Source organism: Solanum lycopersicum, chromosome 5 (genome assembly GCF_036512215.1).
Source record: "Solanum lycopersicum chromosome 5, SLM_r2.1".
NCBI lineage: Eukaryota > Viridiplantae > Streptophyta > Magnoliopsida > Solanales > Solanaceae > Solanum > Solanum lycopersicum.
The window spans coordinates 355,311-383,210 of NC_090804.1; the positions used below are offsets into that span (position 1 = coordinate 355,311).

Below are 27,900 nucleotides of genomic sequence, written 5' to 3' on the forward strand. Positions count from 1 at the left end.
TTTGTAGACTTTTCCTTTCTTTTTAATGTAGAGGATTAATTAGTTTTATATTCTCTATAGAGTTTGCCAAATTCAAACGGATAAGAGGCTGAGGGATAAAATTCACATTGTTATAAATTTAAATAGATTTTTAGGATTTGACCTTAAAATTTTGATGAATTATAACAATTTTTGCTTCAAAAATAGTCAAATCAATTCTATATTTTTACATCCGATCTTCTAATACCAATATCAATAATTTTAATCATTCGAATTCACTCAAATATTCAAGACTCAATAGGCAATAAAATTACTCAAATAAAGTAATGATTTTCGTTCAATTTTCTTCAACCAAATCAATAAGGATAAAAATTCAATCAAATATTATTCATATTGTTAAAGAATGACAAAGGTCCCACATCGATGGTTAGTGAGATGGGTGGACTCCTTATAAGGTTTGGACAATCTTCCTCTCTTTGAGCTAGCTTTTGGGGTACGAGTTGGGCGTAAGACCTAATTTCACATTGTAACAGAGCAGGACTCATCTCACCCGATGTTGGGGTTCCTAAAATGACCCGTCTCACCCGATGTTGGGGTCCCTAAAATCAAAATTGTCCACGCACCAGATATTAAGCACTGGGCGTGAGGTGGAGTGTTAAAGAATGACAAAAGTCCAACAATAGTGGTTAATTAGATGGGTGGACTCCTTAATTAGATGGGTGGACTCCTTATAAGGCTTGTGCAATCCTCCCTCCTTTGAATTAGCTTTTTGAGTGTGAGTTAGGCCTAACACCTAATTTTACACATATTAATTTCACAAATAAATAACAAATCTTCAATTTTATAACATATATCTCATTCTTTTCAATTTTAGTTTTAATTCACGTGTCTCTTGATATCAGGATTGATATAATTAAAATTTTGATGTTGTAATGACCCGATCAGTCATTTTTAAAAAGTTTCAAGAGCTGATTTTGGGCGGGTTGTAGTTTGAGGAGGTTGAGTTGGGATGAAAAGGAGTATTTGATTCTAGCTACGTCAGCTTGTTTATTAGGTTGTTTGATGGGTATTTGTTGTTGGTACTCACTCCTTACTCTTACACATGTGTAGATTTCGAGTTCGGACCTGTGTGATCTCTTTTTCCTTCTCCTTTTGCCTTCTCCTTCTTCTGATTTTGTGGCTTGTCAAGATTTTTGAGTGGCAGTTGCTTGTCATCCCGACGGACTCTCTTATTCCTCTATTTTATGTTTTATTCTACTTGAGAAACAAAAACATTGAGACTTGTATTTATCTTTTGAATTATGTTTTTATATTAGTGGTTTGTATACGTGACAATCAAATTTTGAAGTGTTAATAGAAAAAATAAACTTTTTGCGTTATCTTGGTCTTGATGTATCTTTTAGCATTCTTATCGTTTCGTTGGGTTAAAAATGATTTGTCTTGATGAAAATAGACAAGTCCTCACATCCACCATCCATTTTTGGATCGTGGCAGAAGCTACCTCTGATTCGGTCAATATGTCTCTACAATATTTTCTATTGTTTTTCTTTACCGATATATGTGTGTGTATATATATAAAATTGAGATCATATCATGTATACCCTAGTAAAAAAGATAGAGATTATTCTTGAAAATTAAATAATCGCAATAATGATTTTGACTGTTTTATAATGGCCAACAGGATTGATTCCCATTTTATCCTTCTTTTGCTTAATTTGGACAATACAGCAGTTTAGTCTTGAGACCTAAAATGGAAAACATTAGGTAATCCTAATATTTAATTAAAAGAGATAAGTGAATGAAGATTTATGGTATGTATATGTCACTTTCCTGGAAGACTGTTTGCTTTGATTAGTTAATGGTAATTTCTTGTCTTTTAGCTTTTTTTAAGCATAATAAATGTATTCAATTTAAAGGATATAACCATCCCAATCTAGTAATATACTTTTTGGGTGGAGTAGGAGGAACTTAATATCTAAAATATTTTACGTTCAGACAAAAGATTTAAAAAAACATCACACTTAAAAAATGTAACTCAAATTTGAGAGTTTATATCCCTCTGGCTTAGTTAAAATCCAACTCAGTCTAATTCATCTAACAGCTTTGATCGACTAGAAAATCTATGTGGCTCAAATTGGCACAATTGGAAACTTATAGGAATGTAGAAATCCAATATTTTATGTTTAGAAATTTGAAGAGCACATTTGGAAAAGATTTGGTGCTTATGATGGTTCGATATTTGTGTATATCTTTATGTATATCTCATGTATATATTTGCATACATTGATAGATAGTGTGATATACATATGCCACATGTATTGTCTATTATAATTGTAACTAGACATAAATGTCCGTGGTAGCACGGACTCAATATCTATTATATTTTAAATTTTATTTTTTTAAAAAATATTTTAAATTATTAATTATTATAATTTATCACGTTTTTATGTTTATTTTTAAATATATATAAAAAATAAAATAAATAATTAAAAGGGAAGAAAAAAATAGACAAATGAAACCACACCGCCCACAAGGGTGAAGCAGCATGTCACCGCCACGTGTGGTTATCCAAATAAGTTGAGTAGATACTAAAATATATTGGTATACAGTAATATACATAAAGATATACATGTTATTGCCATAAATTTATAGAAGTGGTGCGTTTGAATATATTTGGTAAATGTCTGCCGTTTTATTTTTGGATGAATCTGAATTTTGGAAGAAGACAAACGTGAAACTGGGAATTGTATATTTGATTTTTATTTCTTTCATTTTAAGCCTATTTTACAAACTCACTCAAATTTTAGATTTAACTTAAACCATCCAATTACTTGGAAATGGTAGAAGATAAAGTCACATTATTTTCTTTTCTTTTTACCTTTGTTAGGTTTGCTTCTCATAAAAATTCGAATTCTTCCGTCGTATAAATTTGCTACAAATGGAAAGCCCTACTTGACGCTGGAATTTAGATAAGAATGTTCTTTTTAATCTTTTTTTTTTCACAAGAATTTCCACAACTACTTTGCATGCAAATATAAATATATAATTTTTTTTATTCTTGTTCTCTCTTTTTTTTCGCTTTGCATAATATTGATACATAAAAATTCGTAAAGTTAGATGCTTTTGAATTACCTCAAACCGCAGTATGTATAATTCTGTGATGCATATATTTAGCGAAAAATATGAAAGTTAAAATTAAAGTCTTAATTATCCGAGAATGGATTAGGTCAATCATTTCGTACTCCATTCTTTCACTTACTCACCAATATATTCATCTCCAATGAAACAAAACAGACCTTTTTAGATCTACTTTAAGTTGGTGATTTGTAATTGTAAATCACAGAGAAAAATCTATGAAAATTTAAATTTTGAGCGGTGCATGCACAAAAATATTTATTGACTATGGTAAAAATACAAGTACGATACCTTTTCAATAGGTTAATAGTTTACCTAATAAGGAATTGAATAATTCGTCCTCACACTAATGAATCATTAGCTATATAATTTTAATCCGTTCATCAACCATTAATACAATAATCAAATATCAATAATTCAATTTTGTGGTTAACTTATCAATTTGATTTAATTTTGAACAATCCTAGATTTCTTTAGAATAAAATTTATTTTTCTTATTGTTTTTTTAATATGACTATTGATATTTATATCAGAGTTTGTACATTTTAAATTTATGTCAGGTAAGACAATTTTTAAAAAAAAATCTTTATTGAGAATTTTTTTCATATTCAAATATTCAAAATTCTAATGAGACCATAGCCTCGCCCACTCCGCCACATGGTAAGATCGAAATTTGAAACACTAGTGGTATTATTAGAACAATATTACTATCATACATTCTCTAAGTAGAGCAACAATTTTTTGCTGCAAAATTTGCAGGACTTTTCCAGAGTAAAGCAAAGATAAATACTTGTGATTGATTGATTGATTTGATTTGATTAATATTTGTCATTTAAAGCTGCTAAAATAAATACTCCATCACCTACTTACAAGAGCCATTGGATTGGTTTTGGCATACCCAAACAATTTAATGGAATCCAAAGGGTACTGAAATTATTTTGTTTCTTGCAATACAATTTCAGTTTAATTTTGATATTACTATAATGGGGCAAAAGGTAAAAATTTGATAATTATGTTAGTTTGGAGCGTTAAGATGTCACGTAGATTAAAATATTAAGAACATTTGACACCCTCAAAGAAGGCTATAATTTAACTATTCACGTAACTTCAAGGGTATGTATTATGGTATAGTTAGCATAACGAAGGGTAAAATTTGTCCATTTTGTATAATAAATAAATAAATTGTATTGACTTTTTATATCTTTAACAATTGATTTATAAGAATGATCTTAGAAATGGATGTTTTTGAACTTTTTTTTGACTATGTTTGTTAAATGAATAAACCTTCAAACTTTATTTTTAATTTTTTTTTAATTTAATTTTACCTCTTTCAGAAAAATCGAATAAAAAATTTAAAATTACTTATTTTCAAGCTTGAGTATGATCTTCCTCTTTACATGATATAACTTTATACGACGGTCCAACTTCCTCTTTATTAAGATCAACTTGCAATAATGGACATAGTTGGAGCTTTATTATAGATTTATAACTAAAGTTATTTAAATTTTATGATTCAAAGTTACGTGTTTAAAGTAGAAATTAAAGAGGCGATGAAAAAGGGAGAGAGAGACAAGCGAAGTTTGAGAAATAGGAGGACGGGAAGCGAGAAAGAGGCCGAATACATATTGTATTCGTTGTGTTTTATGACCAATACTAATTGTATCAAGTGTACCAACAAATGCAAATTGTATATACACTATGTATCAAGTGTATGAACATGTAAAATTCTATCAAGTGTATTAAAAAATATAATTTATAACAAATATCGCAGTTGTACCAATGAAAACAATTGCGTCAAGTATATTAAGAAGTGCAATTTGTATCAATGAGTACAATCGCATCGATATCAATATTCTCAATAGCATATGAATTTAATTATTCTCACAAAAATATTTTTCTTGATAATGAACGATGGTTAAATCTAATCCTAAAATTTCCCTTTACTATAATAAAATATTGAAATGCATGAATACTTTATTTTAACACGCTTCTACTTATATTCGTAATAAATTAATATCAATCCTTTTGAAACATATTAAAAAGAATAATAGGAACACTAGAAGCATGTTGAAACTTGAACCTTCTACCGGATTCTGAAAATTCCTTAATATATTTGTAAAACTAAATATATAGTCCACTCACCTTAACTAGCAATAAAAATTAACAAAACTAATTCTCATTGTGTACATGCATATGCAAGTGCCATATGTTATAGTAACTTAATACGGAGATCGCATATAATACATCACTTTTAAGGTAGTGCTAGAATTAACTTAAAAATTTGTCAAATTTACAAAATCAAAAATAACTTAGAATAAATTTATATTGACTTAAAATAAATCAAAAACTAAAAGTAAATCTCCTTTTCTTTTTATTTTTTAATTTAAAACATAAATGTCATTTTAATTTACGTTTTCTTTTCAACTTAAGAAGTACTTTTTTTTTAAAAAAATAATCCAAACGGATTCTAATTAATTTGAATGACAGGAAATGGTGTCAACACAAGACAAAAAGATGCATGTCGAAGTCACGTACCAGAATTTATCTTTTTTATGAAAAAGCAATTCATAAAAGCAGATATCACACCACCTTGAAGTTATAAGTTAACATGCTGCAACTAAACAAAAAAGAGAATTAAAAAAGGAAGAAGAAATATTGTTAAAAATCATACAGCTATTGCATAATTAAAAAAGGCAAGGAACAAAACTGACCTTTGAGATATGTATTTATAAAAGAAAATGTCTCTAATCCCCTAGAGTTTTAATAGGGAAATTATAATGAAAGAATTAGGTACTAAAAACTGATCAAATTTGATTTTTGCTTATGTGTTTTTAGCTTGGTTATTTATAGAATATTTTTCCTAAGTGGGACTTTTAAACTACACCTATTTAATTTGATTTGGACCATTGAAATACTAATTAATTTTAAAACATATGATATCAGAATATATCTACACGTGAGATACCATGTAAATAATTACTAGTTTTGTGTTTACTTAACTTTGTGTTGAATAGTTAAAATAAGACTTATTAAGTGAGGTCGAAATTTAAAAATTGAGTAGTCTTTGATAGAAAACATGTTAATTTTAAATAGACAGATTCAAAACTAAAAGTTAATGATTCGTGTATTAACTTTGGGGCATGACAAAAAAGTCAAATCCTTCATATCATATCTCGTGAGAAAAGTCGTCTTTGATTGATTCCTCTCAGTTAACATATATTAATAATTAAATTTTACAATAAAATATTTCTCAATAATTAATAATTATGAGATAAAACTAGTGAATTTTTATGAATCTATAGGTTCTCTTCTAGATTTGCCTCAGCTCAAAAATGGCTTAGCATTAATCGATCAAAAACCGATCGAATGGTCCATTGAGTAACAATGTTATTAAAAATGATTAGTCTAAAGTGAAGCACTAATACAAATTAAATTCTGATTAATTAGTCAACCAAGCAAATCCCCATATCAATGGAATGAGCATTAAGGGAAAAGTAAGTGATTAATTATTGATTTATTGTCATCCTTTAAAGTTGAAATATTAAGTCAAAACCTTCGTGGCTCTCTTCAAATTAAGTAAAAGTCATCATCAACGGATGCCTTCAAACAATGAAACCTTTTTTTTTCTTTTCTCTTTATTAGGGTAAGTTTATTTACTAATTATTTCACTAATTTAAAATGCACAAAATACGAATATCATTAAGCCACGTTCCACATTCTGTGACATTAAAAAGTTGCGTTTTGACTTCTTTTATTGGGCTCTTATGGGAAGAACCTTTTTATCAAGATTGAAAGTATCCCAACAAATAAAAAGTAATTATATAAAATATTTTTTGCTGGCAAGTTCGTTTGAAAATGAGTTATGCATGTTTTATAAATTATTTATAAGTAATATCACGTTTGATAGCTTGTTAGAAGATGATTAGGTACTCATGTATAAAATTGTTATGGTATTCAATTTGCAATTTAGAATTCCGCATGTATAAGTTATGAGATAATATATGTATTATTATTTTAGAATTACGATAAAATAAGTGACATTTCCTTATAACCAATATATATTACTAATATATACATTAGTCTAACCCGCTATCAAATCCCTCGTATTTCAACTTCTTTTGTGGAGAAAAATAGTTGGTGTATTGCCACAAACTAATTTTGCTATTAGCTAATTATGTAACTTTTATTAATATAAGATGCTATGATGACTTCTAATGATAAGAGGAATAAATGTTACCCCTTTTTATTTAATTTTAACTTCTACAATAATTTGTCTAAAGAAAGCATAACATTTTGAAAATGCTAATCTTCTTTTTGAGGATTGGTTTTGCCTTTTGGTGACTATAGTTATGGTTCATTGGTTGCTTAAGCACACTATAATTTGGTCAAGAAACATCTGGAATAGTCAAACTTACTTTCATAGTTATTGCATACTAATTATTGCCTATTTAATTATCTTATCTTCAAATTATTCCTCCATTTGTTGTGCTTATAAGAGAAAATTAGAAAAGACTCTTTAGAGTATTGCTCTTTCTTGTATTTTGCTAATGTTGCAATGTTTTCGTGCACATATTATGATTTTCTTTTTAAATTTTTTTTACCTGAAGAGTGTATTAATATTGAAAATCAATAAAAAAAATAAATATGGAATTAAATTAGGACTTTAAACTAGTATTGACTGCATCAAATGAGAGAGAATTAGAATATTTTCATTCCAACAAATAGAAAAATGTTTACATAATATTCTAGACTAATATTTATATTAGAGCAATTTTTTTTTAGAAAAAAAATCTAACTATTAAGTATTGTTGTTGTTTCAACTGATGTGTTATATTTAAAATTTAAAAATATATTTTTATTCCCTTATTTTTCTTTAAACACATATGATTGATCCTTTGTTTTTTTAAAGAAAAAAATTATTATTTTATTATTACTATTTTATTTCTCTTATTATTTGTCAAACGATTTTAAAATAGAGTTCTTTCTCTTTTTATCTCCTTTTTCTCATTCTAGGAAGTTAGCTTTTCACTTTCTAAATACATGTAATACACACATACATATACGATTAAAGATCACAACAAAATAACATATACTTATACAACTTACTGCTAAATCAATTTCTTTTTGTAAACATATTTCAAATATATACTTATATAATTAGAAAGGATACTTGCATATACAAATTAATAACTTCATAAGCAAATATAAAATTTGATATAAAACGTAATTATAAAAATCATAACTATATCATATAATATAATTTTTTTTTAATATTTGTTAAACCTAAAATTTGTGTCAATTGCATGCCCAAGTCCCAACAGCCCAATAGCTCATTAAAAAGGGAATGAAACAAGATAAAGCCCATTGCTCATTAAAAATGAAAAAAGAGTGAGAGAGGATAATAAATCTGAAAGTTAGATTTCGCCCATAGGGAGGAGTTGTAATGAGATGGACGTTGGAATATTCAGAGCGCGTAGAGAGGAGATAATAAATTTGAAACTTTTTTTTAAAAATAATTTTATAATGATTTTTGATAAACTATGTAATAGATAATTGAAAACACACACAATTTTTTCTTTGACATTTGTATATGTCAAAATTATTTAATTATTAAGAATTGGAGTGTTCAATTATAACAAGGCTTAGTTCAAGTGTGTAAATAAAATGTGGATTTGCCTCTGTTCACGTAGCCAGCCAATTATTAATGAATGAAAAGAGAAAAAATACTATTTTTTTTCTTTTTGTTTTTTTGTAATTGGCCGACAAGTATTATGGGATTAATTAGTGAAATACTGAGTTGATACATACATGGAGTTATAAAGGGGAAGATGGTGGATGAGTGAGTCGATTCACTAGTAAAGAGAAAAAAAAAGGACTAAAGTAATGCACCATTTGGCAAGAATATAGTAAACTTACAAGCTAGCTAGTCATTCATATTATTTTATTGATTCCACTAAGCTTTAATGGCTGCTCACTATTCAAATAGCTTGAAGAATAGATATTTGAATGACCTTTATTAAAAATGTATATATATTTTATACAGTTTAAAAAGTTATTTTTATAACCATATATATTAAATCTTGAGCGTACTTAAAACGAACTCGATAGATCTTCACCACTGATTCTAAGACTGAGGATATTGCATTTTTTAAATTATGAATTATGAATTTAATATTTGTCTACGTTTTATTCATTTTCCACACAAAAATAGGCACATGCCTAACTTAGGATGAATTTCTAATTTCGCTCTCAAAGAATTTAAGTGCTATTAGCCAGCTTAGACAAAAAATTATATTATTTAATATTTTTATATATAGTAAATGTTACATTCTCTTTAATTAGTTTGTGTATTTATACTTTTTCCAGATTTTCATTAAAAAAAGGATTTTGTGAATCACCAAACACTTGATGTGAAATATAAAGAGATTTGTGTGGGGAGCAATAGTGAAAAAGAAAAAGGTAAAGCATAATACATATAGTAGTGGTTTATGATGTAATGATTTGTTGAGTTCTTCTATTTAAGGCCACAATCTATGGGCTAACTTACCACTAGCTTTGTCTCAAGAGCCTATTGGATACAATTAAAGAAAATAACACTATTCAGTTTCCCTTCTTGAAACCTATACATTATTAAGTGAGAGAAAAAAAAAATGCAGTGGGATGAAGCAATCCACGGGTCTTAGAAAAGATAGGCAAGTTGGAGTGGAGGAGTTTTAAACTGCAGGGCAGTTATGTTGCTCGAATTTGTTCAAAAATATCGACAAATACATGTTGGATTCTCCAAATTCAACGTGATTATAACAACATCTCTGGAGAGTCCGAGCAAACATAATTCCTCCCTATACAATTTCAAGTTTGCTCATACTTAGCCAAATTATGTGTGGATATATGGCAAAAGGATGGCAAACCGGCAAGTCACAAAACGGCAATTGTGGACTCCGTTTTGGAGTCTTTCTTGGCTTTCAACTTAATGTTGTACCCTTTAAGTATATTATTATATGATATCCACTCTTGTGTAAGGTTACATGCAAGTGTGTATGTTCTAATGGATTTTGGTAAGATTGTAGTACATTCCTTCTCTAGTCCTATGTTGGAATATATATAACTTGAATATCATGAGTATAAATTTTGTGTTTATGCTTTGATTGTTACTTAAATACAAGATATCACATTGTTAGATAATGAAAAATAGTGTGATTAGCTCAATATTCTCATCTCCAATACTGATCTATCTAATACACACGAACATCCCCAGCTTCTTTTTTGCATTGACAAGAATGAGCAATAAAGAAAAAGTTCAGTTGTTCCAAGAGCCTTTTCTGGTTTTCAGGAGAGACGCATATAACAACTCGTTCCAAGTGTCGGGTACACCTGGTAAGCACCAATGACTGCAATCCTGAGAGTGTATTGCTTCTTCTACTCTCTTGTACTCCTTTCTGTATATCGATGGATGACCATCTTTACGATAGTCTGTAAGCCTACTAATGTTCATATAAATGACAGGGGTAGTCATATTATGAAGGACGTGATGTAGCACTTTCATTTTTGAAGGGTATTTTGCTAAATAAGACTTGTTGAATATTGGTTCCCTTTCTTTATGGCACTGCCCCCCTGAGTTCCATGGACCTCCCCTGCATAAAAAAAATAAATAATAATCCCTTCTTCAATACACAAACTTACTAACGTGAGAGATTATTTTAACATCACTATTGCTGAGTACATGTAATGTGAATAAAAGAATCCCATAGTTATCTACTTTCTGAAGGAATCAACATATATTTGATAAAATTAAAGTGTTTATTCTTCTGTATATTCATTACGTGCAAGTTTGCAGTGAGCGACCAACTTGACCATCTCACTAAACAGCACATCCCTTTATACATTCACAAAACAAGCCTAACAGAAAACAGGACATACATTCACTTTCCCAGAGGTCCTTAATCATGACATCCCCTTCAGAGTTGTAGCATAAGTAACATGTAACAAAGAATTGTACCTGAAGTGTGTGACCGAATATCCTCTAAAAATAACTTGACTTCTGCTTCCGTCAAAGTTCTGATCCACCCACCTTGCCCAAGTGGAAATCGCTCTCTTATACGCCTCTAAAACCTTGAGCCTTCCATGCACATGATTACCTTCCTGGTAGTAGTCTTCCCTATAATCCACCAAGAGCACAAGTTCATAAATTTCAACTACCAATGACATGCAAGATCCAGCTTTTAGTGAAAGAAGTAAAGTGCTAACCCTCTGGAGGTTTTCTCATGAGTCCACCAATGACCAGTGTTGAAAATTACAATATCAGCATCACTATACATTGAAGTCGTCTTGTCCATCAAATCCAATCTTAGCGTCTCGAAAGAACCATTTTTCCCTTTAAAAGTTGATTGTCTGACAAGAAATGGAGAGCTAACAAAATCCACAGAACAGTTATAATCCTGCAACCAAATCACAGCATGATAAGATGAGAAGGATATTAGCAATTCTCAGGTCACGGAAAAAAGAGGTTAAATAGCTTGCCTCAAATCTGAATGCATAGAAGCCCTTCTTTTTGAATTCATGCCTTCCTGATATCTCATAAACTCGCCTTTTGTCTCGGATACTGTGGCGAAGAATGCAAACAAGGGACTCCCACATGTTCCTATTCAATGAGTCCCCCACAAAAACAAGCTTTTGCCCTCTCAATCTCTCCAGAAAATCAGTTGCATTGAGGCTAGTGTGTGAGGTGTAAATCAGTTAAATCGACCAATATAACTAAATATGCAACATAGACTATGTAAATCTAATAAATTTCATTGGCGATGTGAATAATGTCAGTAAAGAAACACATTTAAAACGACGTCAAGTTTGGCTGCTTGCAGTTCATAGGTGTGCACTCAAACTTTCACACAAGATATAGTCAAAAACTAACACCCTAAGAAATTTACAAGCAATTGCAACATACTGGATTAACTTATTAGAAAATACATTGTACTTTTTGGGGCAGCATCGGAATATAGATTTCTATGTTCTGTCTTACAAGGTAGTTCCAGAACATTTGTTCTTAAGTTCAATCCAAAAGTAAATATCACTTTATGCATTGAGGGTGTTACCAAAGACTAAATTGTAATTCATAGTCAAATTTCAAACATTGTGAGTAGGAGTATTAGTACTCGTACCTCGGTATGTCACATGCATATGGTTGCCATCTCCACTTGATATACTCATCATCTGGCCTCTTATTAAGGTGACAATCAAAATCCCTATCAATCATAGGGCAAGAACCCGGAGGATAATACGGCTTCGTGTCATCTCTAACCCATTCACCATCATATACATCACAATCCCCATAAAAATCCCTGTGGCGTCTAATCAATGATTCTCCATCACTTTTAAACAACACAGCATTCTTCTCCACAGGCAAACTCCCTTTACCCTCACCCACTGCAACTTTTTTTCTATCACCACCACTTAATCCCACAACATCCTCAATATAAGTTGAGGTCACATTATAGTTTGTGGAATCTTGGATACTCAAAACAGTTCCATTCCCTGATTCTTGAACAAGAAAGCTTTCATTTTTTACCTTTTCAGAGACATGGGGATTTCCTAAAATTTCCCCAAAATTGGAAAATATCCCACTTTCATCAATTTTATTGGTACTAAAGTTTCCACTGTGTGAAGCTTTGGAACTCAAACTAACACTAGCATTAGAGAAAGCGAAAGGCCAAGAAATGAGGGTACTATTACTGTTGTTATTATTATTATTATCACTGTAACTAAAAACAGGGATTAAAAATGGAGATTTTGATGAATACTTCAACAATAGAATACAAACAAAAGTTAAAGAAGCAGCAACACCCAAACCAAAGCCAGAAACAACTACCTTTCTTCTTGGAGAAGAATCAGAAAATGGCAGTTTCGTCAAGTCCATTCTAAATCTCAAAACCTCATCAATGGAAAACAAAAAAATCAATGATTTTCTTTGTAATATACACCAATTTTTATGAACAAAGTTTGTTCTTTTGGCAATTACAATGTGGAAGAGGCAAAAAAGAAAAAGTTTTTTTTTGTAGATCTCTTCTAAGGAAGGACTCGTGGTGGACTGTGGGGGACTTCAATTACATTATTTTTTTGAGATCTAATCTATTACTATATATATATAGAGTACTTATTTGAGATTTTAAAGACAAAGTATATTATATTATAGTTAAGTTTTGACGATTTTATTACTCTTTTATTTTATATTATTTGATTTTTTTTATTGTTCAAAATAATAATTGAATTACTTTTTATTTATTTATTGAAGTTTTAGATTTTTTAGGTTATTTTATAATATCATGAAAAATATATAATAATAAAAATTATGTCTTTAAATATATTTGTTGAATATATATGTGCAATCTTACAAATTTAGTTAACAATAGAGGGAGTAGTAGTTCATCAAAATCATATTTTTTTTAATAAAAAAAATACCTTCAAGCAAAATTAAATGAATGATACTTTTCTCTTTCTGTTATATGTGACATTGTTTGACTGTGGACAATACTTGAAAAAATGTAGAAGCATTGTCTGAAATAAACTTTTATTTAGATAATTGTAAATTATTTTATTAAAAATAAAAACATTATAAAATTAATTGTTTCAACTTGTAATAAAGTTCGTGACACTTGCCACATCAAATAAGACTAATTAGAGTATTTGATTTTCATGGCAACGCCTCGTTTGCCAAAACTTCTCATAGAATTCTTGTAAGAAAATGTTTATAATTTTAAACTAAATCCAAGTAAAAAATGACGGAGGAGTAACATGAACATATGGAGTAATTCTAGATATTTGGAAAACTAAATCCTCATATTTGCCAAAACTTTTTATTTATCCAAAGGCACATCCTATTAAACACCTAATAAATATTAAAATATAATTTAATTGAAATTTCAAGTTCAAAAATTAGATTAGTCGGTAGATGAGTGAATACATGTTCAAATTTACTCGAGACCTACATCACGAACGGTAGATATTGTAGAGCAAAGTTATCAAATATCTAATTGTGTATAGTTACACCAAGCAGAAACTTAAGAACAAAAACAAAAAACGAGAGCATAAACTTGTATGATTGTGTTCCAACTAACAAGTTCAATTTACGAGCGTTTCTTGCTTCTTTCAACAAAATTAAGTAGCATCATAGAGTTTTTACAACCTGCAATGATATAATCTTACTTCACATCACAGTACGGAAAAATCTTTTGTATAAGGTTCAAAATGGTGAATTGAGGTAAAGTAGACCATTTGGTCGAAAGCTTGCATTTGCTTCTCCTATGTAGTTGCTAAACCATGAGTAGCAAGTATATATGTTCCCCTGAACACATGTATGATTCTACAACAACCTGCAATCATCAACAATATATATGAGTATAAGTTGTTCTTATTAGTGTGCGAAATATCAGTTGAAACTCCTACAGGTTGGTTTCCTTATGGAGACATGATAACCAAAGAAATATACATGTAAAAGAATATGTGAGTTGTGTTGTGTGCCTTTGGTTACATCACAAAAAGAATAGGATATCCTGACCCCTTTTTCAAAAACTAAAAGCTTCTAGTTTAAAATTGAGACGGAAGAGATAATGTTGCTGCCTACATCTAGAAGTGAGCAATGTTTTATCGACAGGACAGAAAGTTAACTCGCGAGTATAGCAGTAGGTTGAAAAAGAAATAGAAACTAATCTTCTTATCTGTAAAGGGGAAAAAGAATGATGTAAGTTTCAGATTATAGAATACAGCAGTAAGTGAAGTTGAAGTCTGAACTAGAGACAGCCTTCAATGTCTGGAAGTTTGATGAAATGGGAGGAGAAGTTTCATAGTTGTGGAACACTAAGGACCAAAAGAAGTTCAGGTCCCTCGCTAAGACGTGTCTGTAGAAAGGCAAACACTTAATGAAACCAGCATTAACATGTTTTCCTTCCAAGAATAGGCAAAGCATCGTCAACTATTACTTCAATGTTCACATTCCTCAACGTATCAGGTCATTTGGTATAACAATTAACACCGATGATGAAGATGAAGAAGAGGAGGTCACTTCTCCCAGACGTTCTCGTAAAAGGAATCGAGCAAACAAAGGTGTCTCTACTAGTTCTGGATCTCTGAAGACAAAGTTCTTAAGTAGTCGACGATGACACCAGAAGTATCAATCAGGGCCGACTCAACAATATTGGGGGACTTAAAGCGATATTTAAGAGAGAGGCCTCAATATTTTTTTTATAGCAGTGAAGAAGATTATAGCAGCTACACGCTTCCTAAAATTGTTTTCTCCTTCAACTCAGTTTCTCAACTCAATGCTAAAGTGAAAGAAGAAGAGCCGGATACACTCCGTTTCATGAAGATTTTGGAAAGGTGTCGGTATCTATGAAAGAGGAAGGAGGAGGTGTCTGATCTAAAGTTATCTAGAGTGTTTTTTGAATGGGCTGAAACATTAAGGGAGATAAAGGCGATGGCTAAAAGGGGAAGGATCAAAATTCTGTTTTGCAGCAACTTCAGGGTTTTAAATTTGGATAAAGTAGAGGAAGTTCAAGCAATAAATCAGTTGGGTCAGACTCAATTATCCTCGAGTCGCACACATACTTGAAACACGTGACTCAAGAGCTAGAGTAGAAGGCGTAACACTTATTCACCATTGCAGACGACAGCAAAGTCGACTAGCTTCAATGCAACTTCAGTAGCAAAATCTGAGCAATTCAAAATGTTGTATGATTCAACATTTGCACGAAAAAGCTATGTTGCTCGGACTTTTCAAACATGTCGACGGGTGCGTGTCCAATCCCCCCAAAATAGTGTATTTTTGAAGGATCCGACACGGGTGGGGCATCATTTTTGGAGTGTCCGAGCAACATGTTTTAGATGTGATGAAATTATTTGGCCTCAATCGTCGTTGTAAATAGGCAACTTAACCTATTTTGATAATTTGAGAGGTACACCGAATACAGATGAAAATGATAAAGAAGAAATCTTTGAGCCTGCCAGAAAAGATGTAGTTGAAGGGGAAATTAAGGTACTACGATGGTGTTGAATATGAATTCGGTTTTGGGCCTTACAGCAGCTATAAGTTGTTCTCCTTATTGACGAGGCAAAATTTAAGAGCTAAATACCATATTAAGCCCCTAAAGGTTGGTAAATGTTGAGTGCTTTTGGTTACATCAAATTGAGATTTAGTTTGAGAGTAACAGATCACGCAAAGAATAGGATATCCTGACCCCGAAACAAGATTTTTAAAATAAAAAGCTTAGAATTTAAAATTAAGAGGGAAGAGCTAACGTTGCTGCCAACATCTAAAAGTGAGCAATGTTTTATAGGCAGTTGAATAAATGGAAGCGACGAAGGTCAGAGAAAATGAAAAAATTAATTCACCTGCATATAGGTTGAAAAAAGAAAAAGAAATTGATCTTCCTATTTGTAAAGGGGAAATAAGTTAGTTTTATAGTGTGTTGGACACTGCAAATCAACACTTCCAACTGTGCCTATGCTCACAAAATGATTCAAACTTTTGAAAAATGAGTAATTCTTACGAAAGTAGGAAGTTTTTGTTAAACTTTAAATGATGATAACATCTACCTTCTAGGGATGGCAATGCGGTGGGGCCGGACAGGGCAGGGCAGGTTTAAGCCTATGCGGGCAGAGGCAAACCCGAGATTTGAAGATAGGGGGCACCAAAAGTGGCTCAAGGGTAAGGCTAGCAGCGACTCAAGGGTAAGGTTCTCAAAGCGTCTGTTTAGGCCTCCATAATTTTGAGGCCCCAATGAATTTTAATAGTGACTTTATATTTTATTCCAGTTTAACAAATACTGAACATTATAGTTAAAAAAAAAAATAGAGAAAAACAATCTACTTTTTATTAAGAATATTTTAGAACAACAAAAACAATATATAATGGAAGAATCACACTCCTCTTTTCACAAGACTATAAAATATAAACTTATAAATAAACACCACATTTCTGATAGGGGAATCACACCCCTTCTTTCATAGGACAAATATAAGTACGCTTAAAAAGAAGAACTTGTCAATTTATGCAAAGATATTAGGAGTAGGACTTCATTTATGTATGAAGATTGAAGAATACTTGTAAGTTGTAAGTTCGTAGATATTCTAGCAGTCTTATGTTTTATTTAGAATTGTGCTAGGGCTTTTATTTGTCTTTAATTTCAATAAAGAAAGGAATGGTGTCAGATGAGATGGCAAAAAGGGGTGATTAAGAAAGGAGGTGGGTCAGATGAGGTGGCAAAAAGGCAATTAATAGAACCTTTCGCGAGATTTGAACTCGCGTTGTTTCAGTCCGAAGGGGAAACTTCGACCAAGTGCACTCAGACGACTTTTGGTTATAAGATTGCTCAATCAAATATACTATCGTTTTATAGACCATCTATACATATATATATGATATAATTAAAAAAAAAAAAGTTGTCGGGTGCATGTGGGTCCGCTTATGTATGCGGGCAGGTTTAAAGTAAGGCTGTGCACTGCGGGGCGGGTAAATTTATTTTAAATTGATGCGCGGCAAGGCTGGTTGCAGGTTTTATGTTTAAGTCTTACTGCTAGGATAGAATTGCTCCATCTTCTGCAATGCTTCTTAGCTCCTAATTTCAGGCTTGAAGTGATTAACACCTTGGTAGAAGTCATATATATTTTGGAGTTGGTAGGAATACATGGAAATATTTATTTTGAATATTTGAGTGACATTCCAAGATTAGAATTGATAACTCAATTTAAGTAGGAATATCTGGTGTATTCATTTTGAACATCTTGGGCAACATTCTAAAGTTAGTCTACTATAAACGAAAAAATAAGCTTAATATTAAAACACGTGAAAAATGCAGCGAAAGAATACTTACAAGTTGTTAACTATTACGACAGGAGCTCTGACATCTTTCAATATTTGTTTGGTAAATCCGGACAAACTAGGCTTTCAATGCAGATTTCTGCCTCAACAATGCTGTAATAACTAGTAACGTCAATATTATACGTTGCATGTGTGATAGAGTCAGTAAGCTCAACATTAGTAACCGTTGGATATGTGATAGAGTCGTTCTTTGGATCATATATCGCCAAAGATGATTTAAACGCGAGTAGAATTTTACCTTTACTATACGTGAAAAGGGGCGTCACTAGCTTATAGTTCTCGGGATACCTGATGGTATACAGTTTTGTCCAAGATGCTTTAACTCCATATTCCTTCATTACCCACACATCAGAGTGATTTCTCTCATCATTACTAGAGAGGAACGAAAGATCACCTTGCAACACTCCAAGCTTCAATTCTTGTTCTTCTTTGCAGCTAGGCAGCTCCAACTTTCCCCATTTCTCTTCAACCAAATCAATACACGAGATGCCCCAACCACGTCTACGATAAGTAATCCAATGAAGTTTACGATGCACAAATTTAGCATCACCACAGTAAGTCACCCCAGGTTTAAAATCTTCAAGTGTTGTGCAAGAATCCCTTTTTAAACTATATATGACAGCCTCAAAATAGGCCTTAACCATGTTACTAAAAATACCCACTACCTTATAGTCATCATGGACCTCATCATATCCAAAACCACTCTTGAACCAGGCGGAACCCATCTTTGTAGGCAGAAATCCAAACACATTCTTGAACTTTCTAATTGATGGATTCCATAGCACCAACCTACCAAACCCATCAGAAAGACAAACCAAACCATTAACAGAACCCGAAATTTGAACACTTTGAGGTGTATTTTTCATGGGACAATACAAATCAAGCGCCTCAATAACAGGTTCATGAAATAAACAAGTAACATAACAATATTTAATCTCCGTCGATAGTGCATTATATTGTAACAGAGACATATGGCGGGTGTAATCGTTAGCAGAAAAATCAAGATGAGTTTTCACAAATTCAGGGCTAGATATCAAATTAAACCAATTTTTGGAAACACATTTGAACTGTAAGAGGTATTTAACTGGAACCCTTACAAGAATAGCTAGGATCAGTTCTTCTGGCAAACACCCCATGGAATCTTCCCTAGAAATTTCAGTACGCCTTCTCAGCCTCCTCTGTTTTGGGCGTCGATGACGACCTTCAGATATCATTTTGGCGACCAAAAATTTCATCGAAAGCTTCATTCTTTGCCTTATCGAAACCTCTCTTCTTGCCGCAAGTTATAGTATTTACTACTCTTATAATATATATATATATCACCTTTTTTTGGTCGGTAATAAAGGGTTTTTTTAATCATTCTTCACCAACAGAATGTATATATATACACATTTCTCTTTTGTCTTTTTTAATATATTCGTCATTTTTAGCAAGTTTTTTTCTATTCTTCTTCAATTAACCACTTGATTTTGTTACGAATCAATCAAATTTTTTCTCAATGTTAATTGTTATGCTTTTTTTCTTTTTGAGATTTTTGCGCTAACGATTATTTTTCGCGCCTTTTTCATTTTAAATGAAAAAAATTGTTTTTGTTGAGTTTTCTCTAGTGATGTTTCATTGGTAGATGCTCATTTTTTTAGTGAATTCGGTAAATGTATAATTCTATTTTTCTATAGCTTAAGTTGATTGTTGGCGATGACTTGATAAAGAATTTTGTAAAAGAAGTTCTCAAATCGAATTACGATCAACGCATAACAATCGAAAATTGCTATAATATCATAGTTATAGTAATTAGTCAAATAATCAATCGAAAATTGCGAGATTAGTAAAATAAGTATGATAGTACTCTAAAAAAATGAAGTCTAAGTTAAAAAAAAAATGAATATTTTGAGATCAAAAACTAGAAAAATATATTTTCAAGATTTGACTCATCATGTGACATAACTAGTTAAAGCCTAATTGACTATCACTTAATGATTAATAATTTTAATTCACTGTGAAGAAAAAACTCAGCTCAAATAAACAATGAGTTTCTTGGTATTTAAGTCTTTTCATATGAAAGGAAAAAAAGTAGGTAGGTACTTACTTGATTCATATTTTTTCTTGATTATTCGCTTGCATTCACATCAACACATATTGTTTTTCTGTAAATACATATCATAAAGTTACGACTCAATTGAAATGTCATAATATACACACCACTAGGCACTAGCTATTTCAACCAACAACTCCTTATAACTGAAAAGGAAACAGCTATGAGAAAGAGAGAGATGCACAACTCTACATATTTCAAAAAGTACTCACTACAACATCCACAGAAAGAGAAAGAGACGCACCCAATCAAGCATAACAACACCTTTCTGGTTGGCCCCTCGACCAAAGTCCATAGCTTTCTGACCTGTAATCAGCTCAAGTAGCAAGATTCCAAACCCAAAAACGTCAGTTTTTTCAGACGATTGGCCAGTAGACAAATATTCTGGAGCAATGTGGCCAATGGTGCCCCTAACAGCAGTTGTCACATGAGAATCGCAGTGATCCAAGAGCTTTGCCAATCCAAAATCACCAACTACTGCCTCAAATTCTTCATCCAACAGAATGTATGCTGCTTTGACATCACGATGGATAATTTTGGGATCACACTGCTCATGCAAGTAAACTAGCCCTCTCGCTGTACCTTGTGCTATCTTCTTCCGCCTTGACCAGTCTAACAATCAAACATTAAAATAAAATATTTTATTTTAATGTTTGATTGTTAGACTATATGGAATATTGCTAGCTAGTGGTGTGTACATGTAGTTTACAAGGCTCGCATACTTCAACTCTCTCTCGTTTAATGATATGCAGGTGAGAAAGCTGCATCAAGAGGAGAAATTGAATGTTATGGTAGATAGCAATTTGAAAAATATTGTTCAGATTGTGAGTCTCCTTTGTGGAAAACCTTATATATTTATAGCTCTTAGCCGTGCTTCCCATCTTCTAAGAACTCTGACTCTTTTGTTGCTTTGGATACTTAAGTCTATACGTCTTTGGACTCCTGTCCTGGATATGTGTTGTACAGTTAAGAAGTCTCATATCGGTAGAGGGATGGGAATTTGGTCTCTTTAGATAGACTTGGACAAACCTCCCCTCATGAGCTAGCTTTTGAGGTTCAGTTAGGCTCATGTGTGTGTAGTATTATAACTCGTGATCTTTTCTACTCAAGACTCCTTTTATTCAGAGATAAAGTCAAGTTGGACTCTGTATGCTAAAACATGTATCATCTACCTATTTCATGAAGTTATTCCATTACTTTGTCAATCATCAAAATATACGAAACCCAACAGAAAATGATTTCTTTGCATCCCTCTACTAGCTTTTATTTAGAGATGAATAATAGAAACTTCAGTCACATATCTTCAAGAAATAGATATTGAATGGTATATCAAACACTTCAAAAACTGGACAGCAGTACTATTCCCAATTATGAGAAAAAAGGAACTGACCCATCTTCAAAAAAGTTCAGTTTTAGCACACAGATTCAAGTATATAGCATATAGCCTCTTTAGTTACAAGTATAACATTAGAAAATACGCATATTAAAATTTAGAGAAATCGAAATGTAATTAGGTGAATATCGCAAGAGTGTACCAGAAACGAGTCAAGCAAATGGTTTTCTAGCCCAATCTGGAGGCTGTATTGTAACTGTGAAAGCATCATTTGCCATGTCTTCATGTTGCGCAGTTTGAATTTCCAAGGCTGAATTGGAAACAGACCGGCCACACCTGTTTACTTCAATGCTTTTCAGAGTTACGGCATCACCAAAATGAGAAGGGATTTCCTCAAGCTGCTTACACTTGGTTAAAACCAAATGTTCAAGCTTAGGAAAAGCATCATTAGAGAGGGACCACTGTGAAATGTTGATGTTGTCCAAATTTAAGTATTTGAGTACACGAAATTCTGAATCATTCACTTCCCATTCATTCCCTTCGAAGGCTCTGGAAAGCAACCTTAGGATCTCCAAGTTAGGCAGTTCTCCAACGATAGAAATTTCGTACCAGGGTAAGCGAAACTTAGACAAAGTCAATTCCCTTAGTTTTGAGGGGAAATTGAACACATGAGGAAGCTTAGATGGATAGCAGTTGGAAACCAACTTTAGGGATTCAAGGTGACTTAGAAACTCTAATGTGGGAAAACGAACACACCTTCCCTTCAATTTCTCTAAATAACTAAATGTCTCCAAAAATATACAATTCAACTTTCTCAAATTTGGCATCTTTGTCAAAATCATCTCTGCATCTTGACCATAAGAGAGGCGTGGAGTGGAAAAGGTTTCCAAATAATCTAATTGAGAGTTAGAAAATGATTCACCCATGTTTCCTTGCAAACTAAATGAAGCACGATTTTTTACAAGTAAATGCCTCAATTTGACCATCTTTAGAATAGAAGAAGGTATTATCACCTCTCCTCCCAATCCTCTTACCACAAAAGTTTCAAGATTCCGAAGCTTAGCTATAAACGAAGGAATTGAATTTGCATATGTTTGAACAGCAAAGTACCTCAAATGAATTAATGACTCTACTTCACTAGGAAAAGTGCCACCTATGTTGAACGATTCCAAATCCAACACTTTAACAAGTTTGAAGCTGTCAAAGATGAAGGAGATATCACGAGGCCATAACAAGCTATCCGGGTCTGCCACTTTGAATTGTAAAGAACGGACATTTGAGCCACATGGACGCCACGAATCAATCTCATCTTGGTAAGAATGGATGAACAATCGGTAGTCTTGAGGTTTTTCAGGAAGCATATCTTCTCCCCTAAATCAGAAAAAAAGAAGGAACATAAACAAAAATAAGTGACAATGAGAAGCATAACACAACGAAATCAGTATAATTCTCTCAGTACCTGTTCATTTGGTTAAGGAAGTTTTCTTGCTTGGACTTTTCTAGGCAGAAATTGTGCAAGAGATCATGAATGCGACAACTTTTCACCTTATCATTAGGTCTCTCCTTCATGACCATTACTAGATTTCTACTAATAAGATCTTCCAAGAAATCGTGTGCGGTATCTGTTCTTTTTTCCTTATTTGCTTGTACAAACCCTTCTGCTTGCCACAACCGAGTCAATTTTGAGACATGAATATCCTTCCCCTTAAAAAATCCTCCAAAATAGAGGAAACAAGGCTTCAGATGATGCGGTAAATTCTTATAACTGAATCCAATTAAAGACATACTCTTTTGCAAGCTACCAATATTTTTGGAACCTAAACTTTCTTCTACTTCTTTCCACAAATCTTCTTTCTTCTCTTTCTCTTTTAGAACACCACCAACTAATACAATGGAAAGTGGCAATCCTCCACAACTTTTTGCTATTCGAAATCCCACATCTACAAGTTCAGTTGGACAGCTCTCCCCTTGAAACACCTCTTCTTGTAATAATGTCCAACTCTCATCATCTCTGAATAAACGAAGATGATGGGGTTCACTCTTACATTTAGCATAATTGGCAATGTCACTCAGCCGGGTAGTTAGAATAATTCTACTACCATTCTTAGCATCTCTGAAGCACATATATAAATGGTCCCAGACTGTTTTATCCCACACATCATCAACGAGAATTAAGAATCTCTTGGTTAACAAAACTTGACGCAGCTCAGTAGCTAATTCACCATCTTCTTTTCCAGTGCGATCAGCGGGATCAAGAACATCATTCAAGATGGTAAGCAACAACTCTTTCCATGAATATAGTTGAGTCACACGACACTTAGCGTGAACATCAAAGTGAGGGGTAACTATGAGATTATTGTAAATCTTCTCAGCCAGAAAGGTCTTGCCGATTCCAGGCATACCAACTATGGAGATAATATCTAGCTGAGAAGATCTTCGAAGTAGTTGCCTCTTAATTTTATCCATTGCCTCGTGAAAGCCCTCCATTTCTTCATTTTCTCTTGGCGTATAAGCTAATAAGGATGCCACAGGATTCATGGAGGTCTTTGCAACTTTGTTCACTATCACATCTATCTCCTTTCTTTCATAAGTCTCAGTAACAGCTTTATTTAAAAGCTTGATATTCTTAAGAACTTCAGACATTCGATGAGATTTGTACCAGAGTGGATGAGAACTGACTAAGCAGGAGTCAATGACAAACTCTGCTTTATATGCCATTTCAGTGACCTTCAATATAAAACCATAAACTTCATCTAGCTCATCAAAGTTCTCAGCGAAATGATCTCTTAGACACAGTATGCCTTCCTTGACTGATCCAATCTGATCCTTCCAGTCAATAACGGAATCGAGCTTAGAACATAACAGCTCCTCCAAGTTTCCTAGAAAAAATTGAAGAAATCCTAATCCATTTGTCTTGGGGAAGCTATAACTTGATGACTCTGGAGCTTTAGGAATAATTGTTTTGACCTCTGTCTCAACAAACTTAAGCAATTGCTTCATATCGGAGAGAGATAACATGTAATACCAAGCAGATTTATAATCCCCAACAGACAATAAACAGACATACTTGGTATCTAGAACATGTTTCATGAGGTCTTTGAGTCCTTGATGCATATTGTAGTGTTGTACAACATCTGCAAGAAAGTGTCCCAAGTACATAAGTTTCTCTTTGAGAACTCTACTTCGATTCATCAGAAAAGCAATCGAACCAGCATCACAGTCAAGCACTGTGTCCAGGCGGTTTGATAAAAAGTTTAAAAGGCCTTTGATATCTGGCAAAGTCATAAGTGATGCATCCAAGACCTGAATGCATACCTTTCTAATTTCTACCTTGATAAACTTAATATCATATAGGAAATCAGACAATATAAGACACACTTCCCAGGTGCTGTTTTCGTCCATGAATCTTTCATTACGAAAACGACTGAGTTGTGCTAACTTGTTGGCAGTCTCCTCAACATTCCTCAAGAGATGATGATATTTGTTAAGCTTCATCTGTTGCCTGAGAACATCCATTAGAAAAGCTCTGAGGAAAATAAGCTCTTCATGAGCACTTTCAACCATATCCAGTATTGGAGCTTTCAATGTGGCCTTGGTTAGCATATCCATCAAGGTTTCCTCAGGCTCAATAAGCTTTAAAGCTACAGTCAAATACTGAAGAACAAGACTGACCCTTCTATTTCTGTTACTATCACCAGCAGCCTCAATTTCGATAGTTCCAAATCCACTACACTGAACTAGAGGATCAAAAAGATATGTTACCAGGAGCAACAATCCATAGTAAAACTTTTTAACCTCATTTGTATTAGTAAATGTCAAACTGGTTTCATTCTTCAGTTGCAGGTTGTCAAGAATATATTCATGAAACCCCATCAAAACCAAATCCATCATCGGGCTATCGGAAGAATCTATCGTTGATGATTTTAGCATGCTGAAATAAGAATCAAGGACCTTAAAGTTGAGAGGAAGAAAGTTCAACAGATTTATTGTGGGATGGTCCAGTATTGATGACACAGAAATTCTGGGACATATCTGTCCAATCACTGCCCTAATAAACCTGAACTTAAGAAGCAACTGAAAATGTGACCAACTAATTTCCCTGGCTAAGCCTTCTTTCTTTATGTCACGATAAAGAGAATAAATGACCAACCATGCTTGGCTAGTTACAGATTGAATAAGATTGAAAAATTCAGTGACGTTAGTTTGCTCTTTGCACTGCTCAAATGCATCCATGAAAAAAAAATTCATGAATATCAGCTCTTCCCGAACACAATCAATCAGATCTTTTAGAGGAGCTATTACAGTGGGTTTACTTTTCAGTAGCTTAATCAGGGAGACTTCTACCTTGACATGATTTAACTTCAGTTGCAAAATAAAAGGCAAATGGTCTGTTTCAGTAGTCTTCATTTTCACTTTCTCATCATATGAGGTGTAGATTGCAATCGCTGCCTCAATGGCCACAGCTTGCATCTGTGATTGAAGAGAAATCAATTCTCCAAGTGGAAATGGATCTGATTTTATGTCCCAGAGAAATCTAGAAAGGTGTGAAAGTCCTTGTTGGAGACGAATGCACGGACTTTGATGAACATTGCTTAGTAGCTCTTCCAGATCATTACGGAGGGCACTAACAAAATCAAACATATATTTGGCATTCATTGTAGTCTCTGATCTGAATGAATTTAACCCCATCAAGACACTCAGATAAATCTGCCTCACATCAGGGCTAAAAGGACTTATCCTTTTCAGAAATTTAGAGATATCAGTATCCATAGTGCCGTTCAAGCCTAAGAAACATAGGTATGCTGCAGTGTAAGCTACATCCTCAGCATGGGTGAAGAAATCCTTCATACTCTCATGCTCAATGCACTGCTTTGCAATAAACGTGAAGAAGCCTCGTATATCCACAGCTTCTTGACAAGAACAGACACATGAGCATCTGCACTAATAAAGAACAGTGCATGATGAACAGAAACAAGCAAAGATTTGACAAACTCCACCATCTCCAGAGTGACTTGGCTAGATGATCTTGATGGTTTTGAAGCTTTGATTCGCTCAGCAATGTTCTTCAATTTGATTATTTTCAGCACCTTCGAAATCCTTTCAACGATGTCACTCTTCTGGCCTTGATCCTTCATGTGAGAAGATATTGCAGACAAACCATCAAGAGCTTCTAGAAATAGGGGCCTAAGATATGTTGATATCGTATTCTCCGGGGATCTCTTCTCCAGTTTTCTCAGAAATCCAGCTGCATGTTCTAGATTATTTCTAGCATCCTCCAGTTGATGAAACGTCGACATATCAAAATGTTGGACGTCCCTCACAAAGTTCATGGCGCCTATCACTTTGCCACACTCCATGGCCATCTCCTTATTTCAGTTCCCTCTAATTGTTAACAAATCCTGCATTAAATGGAATCATCAATATCAACTTGACTTAGAGCTTGACACCAACATATTTCATACATTCATTAATTTTACTGATTCCATTACCCGCTAAGCAGTGAATCCTTGATTTAGGTTGCGGTTTTTACACTTGTAAAGCCGATTGATTTTTCAAGTTAAATCCTACTGTGTACTTGACGATTTTTACACCTTTTGAGCCAGGTGGATAGGTGTTTTTTCATGTTAAATCTTACTGGATACATCCTGATTTTACACCTTCTGAGCCAAATGATTTTTCACATTAAATTTTGTGTCCATTACTATTCTGCACTTCACAATTATAACTGTTTGAACTAAATACTTATACAAAACAGGTTCTTTATTTGTAGCTTAGTTTCTGCACACTTGCGTAATAGGGGGGCAGAATTTTTATTCTATTTCCTGAGTAATATATAAATACTTTGAGTTTTAGGAATAACAACAACAGCCATCGAATCCGTAGAGTGTAGAGTGTATGCAAACCTACGGCCATAATTCTTCCCCCGGTTCTACCTCCTTCTGCAATAGTGATCTATCCCGTCAATCCCACCCGCGAGCTATCCATTCTAACCTGTCTTTGCCTAGCAAGATACGTCTAGTTCTCCCTCCGCTTGCCTATCTCAGAAGGAAATTGGAACAGTCTCCGATTTCAAAGAAAAAGCTGAGGCGAGAGCTATACCTTCTGGAACCAAAATCTCATAAGAGAAGAAAGCTTTTAACGTGGGTCGGCGTATAGCCCACTCCATTCTATCTATGACGCATCGGATCAACTCTGAGTAACGAGAGAGATTCTCGACACGAACGAACGACCCACCAAGTTCGAACTGACATAGGTGAATCGGACCAACACCTATCAACCACCAACAAGGAGTCGCTTTGGTTAGCAGGCAGGCCGCTTAGATCTTTTTAGCATAAGACTCAGATAAATATAGGGTTAGCATCCAGTTCTGAGAGGTATAGAGATTGACCCTAGGCTCTAGTGCAGAAAATTCAAGTAGAAAGAAGAAGAAAACAATGTCACATTTATCCTACCTCTGTCTTTTCTTGCAACTTCTTTTTATATTTTCATTCATAT

General features: G+C 33.2%; 4 protein-coding genes across 9 annotated transcripts; all 4 read right to left on the reverse strand.

The window, feature by feature from the left end:
• Positions 1–10,230: 10,230 nt before the first annotated feature.
• Positions 10,231–13,263, reverse strand: LOC101245252 (protein trichome birefringence-like 2). Of its 2 annotated transcripts, none has more exons than XM_026030916.2 (5): positions 12,270–13,237; positions 11,632–11,752; positions 11,359–11,549; positions 11,111–11,269; positions 10,231–10,745 (listed from the first exon to the last, which is right to left on the reverse strand). In XM_026030916.2, the coding sequence occupies exons 1-5, from the start codon at positions 13,022–13,024 to the stop codon at positions 10,412–10,414; spliced, it is 1,560 nt and encodes a 519-aa protein (XP_025886701.1). In that variant the 5' UTR covers positions 13,025–13,237; the 3' UTR covers positions 10,231–10,411. The 2 variants fall into 2 exon arrangements, with proteins under 2 accessions (XP_025886701.1, NP_001311461.1); NM_001324532.1 differs by having other exon boundaries at positions 10,242–10,745; positions 11,632–11,824; positions 12,270–13,263.
• Positions 13,264–14,206: 943 nt separating this feature from the next.
• Positions 14,207–27,898, reverse strand: LOC101244666 (putative late blight resistance protein homolog R1A-4). Of its 5 annotated transcripts, none has more exons than XM_069297679.1 (7): positions 27,505–27,898; positions 22,865–26,804; positions 21,608–22,776; positions 20,317–20,833; positions 20,067–20,124; positions 17,973–18,769; positions 14,207–14,477 (listed from the first exon to the last, which is right to left on the reverse strand). In XM_069297679.1, the coding sequence occupies exons 2-3, from the start codon at positions 26,251–26,253 to the stop codon at positions 21,618–21,620; spliced, it is 4,548 nt and encodes a 1,515-aa protein (XP_069153780.1). In that variant the 5' UTR covers positions 26,254–26,804; positions 27,505–27,898; the 3' UTR covers positions 14,207–14,477; positions 17,973–18,769; positions 20,067–20,124; positions 20,317–20,833; positions 21,608–21,617. The 5 variants fall into 5 exon arrangements, with proteins under 5 accessions (XP_069153780.1, XP_069153777.1, XP_069153779.1 ...); XM_069297676.1 differs by having other exon boundaries at positions 27,313–27,876; XM_069297678.1 differs by having other exon boundaries at positions 27,309–27,873.
• LOC101245543 (F-box/kelch-repeat protein At3g23880-like) lies at positions 18,010–19,194 on the reverse strand. Its single transcript, XM_026030967.1, has one exon. The coding sequence runs from the start codon at positions 19,192–19,194 to the stop codon at positions 18,010–18,012; it is 1,185 nt and encodes a 394-aa protein (XP_025886752.1).
• LOC112941517 (protein NSP-INTERACTING KINASE 3-like) lies at positions 20,284–21,466 on the reverse strand. Its single transcript, XM_026030998.2, has 2 exons — positions 21,463–21,466; positions 20,284–20,684 (listed from the first exon to the last, which is right to left on the reverse strand). Exons 1-2 carry the CDS (start codon positions 21,464–21,466, stop codon positions 20,284–20,286), a joined length of 405 nt encoding a protein of 134 aa, XP_025886783.2.
• Positions 27,899–27,900: the final 2 nt, after the last annotated feature.

What these genes read in the sequence shown, in the direction of transcription:
- LOC101245252 (NM_001324532.1), bottom strand. Translation starts at nt 13,024, where the DNA reads ATGGACTTGACGAAACTGCCATTTTCTGATTCTTCTCCAAGAAGAAAG. An exon ending in TATGCATGTGACATACCGAG is followed by an intron (nt 11,825 to 12,269) that starts GTACGAGTACTA and finishes CTCACACACTAG; the next exon opens with CCTCAATGCAACTGATTTTC. An exon ending in TCTATGCATTCAGATTTGAG is followed by an intron (nt 11,550 to 11,631) that starts GCAAGCTATTTA and finishes ATTTGGTTGCAG; the next exon opens with GATTATAACTGTTCTGTGGA.
- LOC101245543 (XM_026030967.1), bottom strand. Translation starts at nt 19,194, where the DNA reads ATGATATCTGAAGGTCGTCATCGACGCCCAAAACAGAGGAGGCTGAGA.
- LOC101244666 (XM_069297679.1), bottom strand. Translation starts at nt 26,253, where the DNA reads ATGAAGGATTTCTTCACCCATGCTGAGGATGTAGCTTACACTGCAGCA. An exon ending in TTCCTTAACCAAATGAACAG is followed by an intron (nt 22,777 to 22,864) that starts GTACTGAGAGAA and finishes TTTCTGATTTAG; the next exon opens with GGGAGAAGATATGCTTCCTG.